Consider the following 2,890-nt stretch of genomic DNA (forward strand, 5'->3'; position numbering starts at 1 on the left):
CTATAAGTTTAATTGTGTTAACAAGTAGTAAAGCGTTGTTATTGCTTTAACAAGTATTGTAAAGTGTTTTTACTGTATTAGCAAGTATTGTAAATTGTACTACAATTAGGTCATCGTTAGCAATTATTTAACAATCCAGCGATACGAGCCCGAGTATATTTGGGTAATCCCTCAAGGTTTCGAGGATAATCGTAACAATATTCTTATTTTTCGTCTAAAAATTATTGTAAATATCAATTTTGAGTGAATAATCTTCAGTAGTTACAAAAATATCGCAGTTTTCGTATTTCTGAAAATTACCGTTATATGGGAGGTAGGCGTGGTTATTGTCCGATTTCACCCATTTTCAATACCATCCGTCCTGCGCCCAAAAGAAGTTCACGTACCAAGTTTCGTTAAGATATCTCAATTTTTACTCGAGTTATCGTGTGCACAGACGGACGGACGGACGGACGGACGGACGGACGGACGGACAGACAGTCACCGCTTAATCGATTTCTCTTTTCATTCTGATCATTTATGTATACATTTGTCTATATCTGTCTCGATTCGTTTTGCCTGTTACAAACAACCGTTATGTGAACAAAGTTATAATACCCTTGTGCACAAGTGCGCTCGGGTATAAAAATAATTGTTAAAGAGGCACCAGTTAATAGTGGTTAGAGCAAGTAGTTTTCAATAATAACACTATGAGGCAATGTTAACCCTTTCAATCTCGAAACAATTTACGCGGTACTCGACATTTTTGAAGACCCCTTTTAATTTGTTGTGCTATAAATATGAAGTCGTAAACATTTTAAAGATTTAAAAACATATCACTTATGATTTGACAGAATGTACTGAATGAAAATTAAAGTTTTTATCAGTGAACCAATTAAATGGCAGGCACAGTTAGTAAATTTATACATCGAGTGGAAAATTTTCGATGCATCGAAGCAAAACATCTATATTTTCGATGCATAGATGTTTTTCCGACATCCCTTATATAAAACGTCAAAAGAGAGATTCGCCCGAAGCTCCTATATAGATTGCTAAGGCCGGCCATGTATCAATTGAGAAAGAATATTGCATACAAATTTTATATATAAACTTTTCTCCTTTTTCAGAACCTTTTTGATGAGCATTCACAAACTTTCATCAATAAATGGCTAGCTAAATTCGGATATTTATGCGAATATTTGATTGACCACCTGGAAAAAGAACATATCCTCGCCATGTTATCTCTCATTGGAACAGTCGTGTTCATGTTTGCTGTTGGATATATTATGGTATATTTTGTTCGAGCCGAAGAAGAAAGCTTGAAAGAAAGGGGACAGCTGAAAGGACATCCCAATTTTTGTAAGTAGTGTCTTAATTTAACTAAGCCTAAATGTTTTTTAAGCGCCTTTTAGCGTATGACATGATAAATGCTAACACAATCAGTTTTTTTTGTATAATCTCACTTGTTTAAGTATTGCATCTTTTAATTTAAATCAGCAATGATACGTGTGGGCATTTCCTGCGTTATGGCCCTTTCATGCAGATACACTTTTTTCAGCAAAAAACAATAGTAGACTTTAGATCAGGAATTTGTTTTGTCACAAATAGCCATCATTGTCCTTCAGCCAACACAAATACAAATATTTGCCATGAATAGTATCTAGTTAGTTTAGGGCGCCTTAAAGCTCAGTTATTCTAAACCTAATTTACGTAACTTAACTTAACTTAATACTTTGGCCAACCTGTTATTTATATGAGAAACTGTGTTGGCGGTTAGTTAAAACTTAACTTACCGTAAGAAACTTAAGAACCCGTAGTTTTTAGATTCTGAAGTTACGGCCATACGGAAATTGAGAGTGGTGAGAGAATAAGGCGTGCCAGATTTTCGTTTTTGCCTTTCTTAAAAATAAATAACCAGAAATATTTTTTTCGCGGACATTATAGGCGGGGAACTATCGAACAGTTTGAAAATAAAATACAACTATAAAAAGAAATATCTTCGCTTCTGGCTTAAGTTGACGTGTTGAGTAGTCATTGACGATTTCTTACGGTAAGTTAAGTCTAGACTAACTGAGCGTTTAAAGATGCCGTTCGTACATTACTAAAGTATACCGCATGTTGGAGACATTTCTTACTTTCAATTCGATATTTACAATTTTCCGGGATCCTGGGATTAATGCAAGCAAATCCCGGGATTTTCGGGACCTGAAAAACACCGGGATCCATAGGGTAGACATTCAAAAAAAAAAAACAAAGCCCGCTGCGCTTTTGAATAATACAAGTAGTATGTAAATAATATTGTAACAGTATCAATCTGAAAACAAAATAATTGAATTAAATAGTTGGTATTATTTGCAACACTTATGTATTTTCACATATAGTATTATGATAATTCGAACGATTGGTGTGGTAAGGTTGGGTGCTTTTATCCCCATTTTGACAAAATTTTTTGGAGACTTCAAATGCTAAGAAAGTCGGATAACGGAAGAAAAGCTATGTATGCGCGAAATTTCGATTTCATATCGCTAATTTACTTCAACAGTGCGATAATCCCAAAAACACAAATATTGAGCTAAGTATTTAAAAATTACCGCTACCTTTTCTTTTATGTTGTGTAAAAATTTCTTAACTGTACTGATTACCAGTATCTCACAAGAACAAAATATGTATTAATTTACACTTTGGGATTATATGTATGCCGTTTTTCTCTTGTCTTGCTTTTTGCGTTATGACAATATTGAAGTAAATGAGCGATACATTAATTAGTATGCTTTTTATTGAAATTTTAAGATTTGGTTTGTATGGGAAGTAGGCGTTAAAATACAGCAACAACGAAATATTTTTTTTTTTTAAATTTATATTTATTTATTTATTTATTTATTTATTCATTCAGTAGTAATCTAGATTAACA

At 33.3% G+C, this 2,890-nt stretch overlaps 1 protein-coding gene across 1 annotated transcript in view; it reads left to right on the top strand.

Moving 5' to 3' along the window:
- The window catches only part of LOC118733644 (dnaJ homolog subfamily C member 16), a gene marked incomplete at its 5' end in the record, with an annotated part of 452,466 nt that overhangs the window by 271,545 nt on the left and 178,031 nt on the right, over positions 1 to 2,890 (top strand). Inside the window, 1 exon segment of the mRNA XM_036463141.1 lies at positions 1,107 to 1,338. Coding sequence (XP_036319034.1) covers positions 1,107 to 1,338 — 232 coding nt within the window.

Source organism: Rhagoletis pomonella, unplaced genomic scaffold (assembly GCF_013731165.1).
Source record: "Rhagoletis pomonella isolate Grant_MI unplaced genomic scaffold, Rhpom_1.0 Rhpom_scaffold_00001, whole genome shotgun sequence".
NCBI lineage: Eukaryota > Metazoa > Arthropoda > Insecta > Diptera > Tephritidae > Rhagoletis > Rhagoletis pomonella.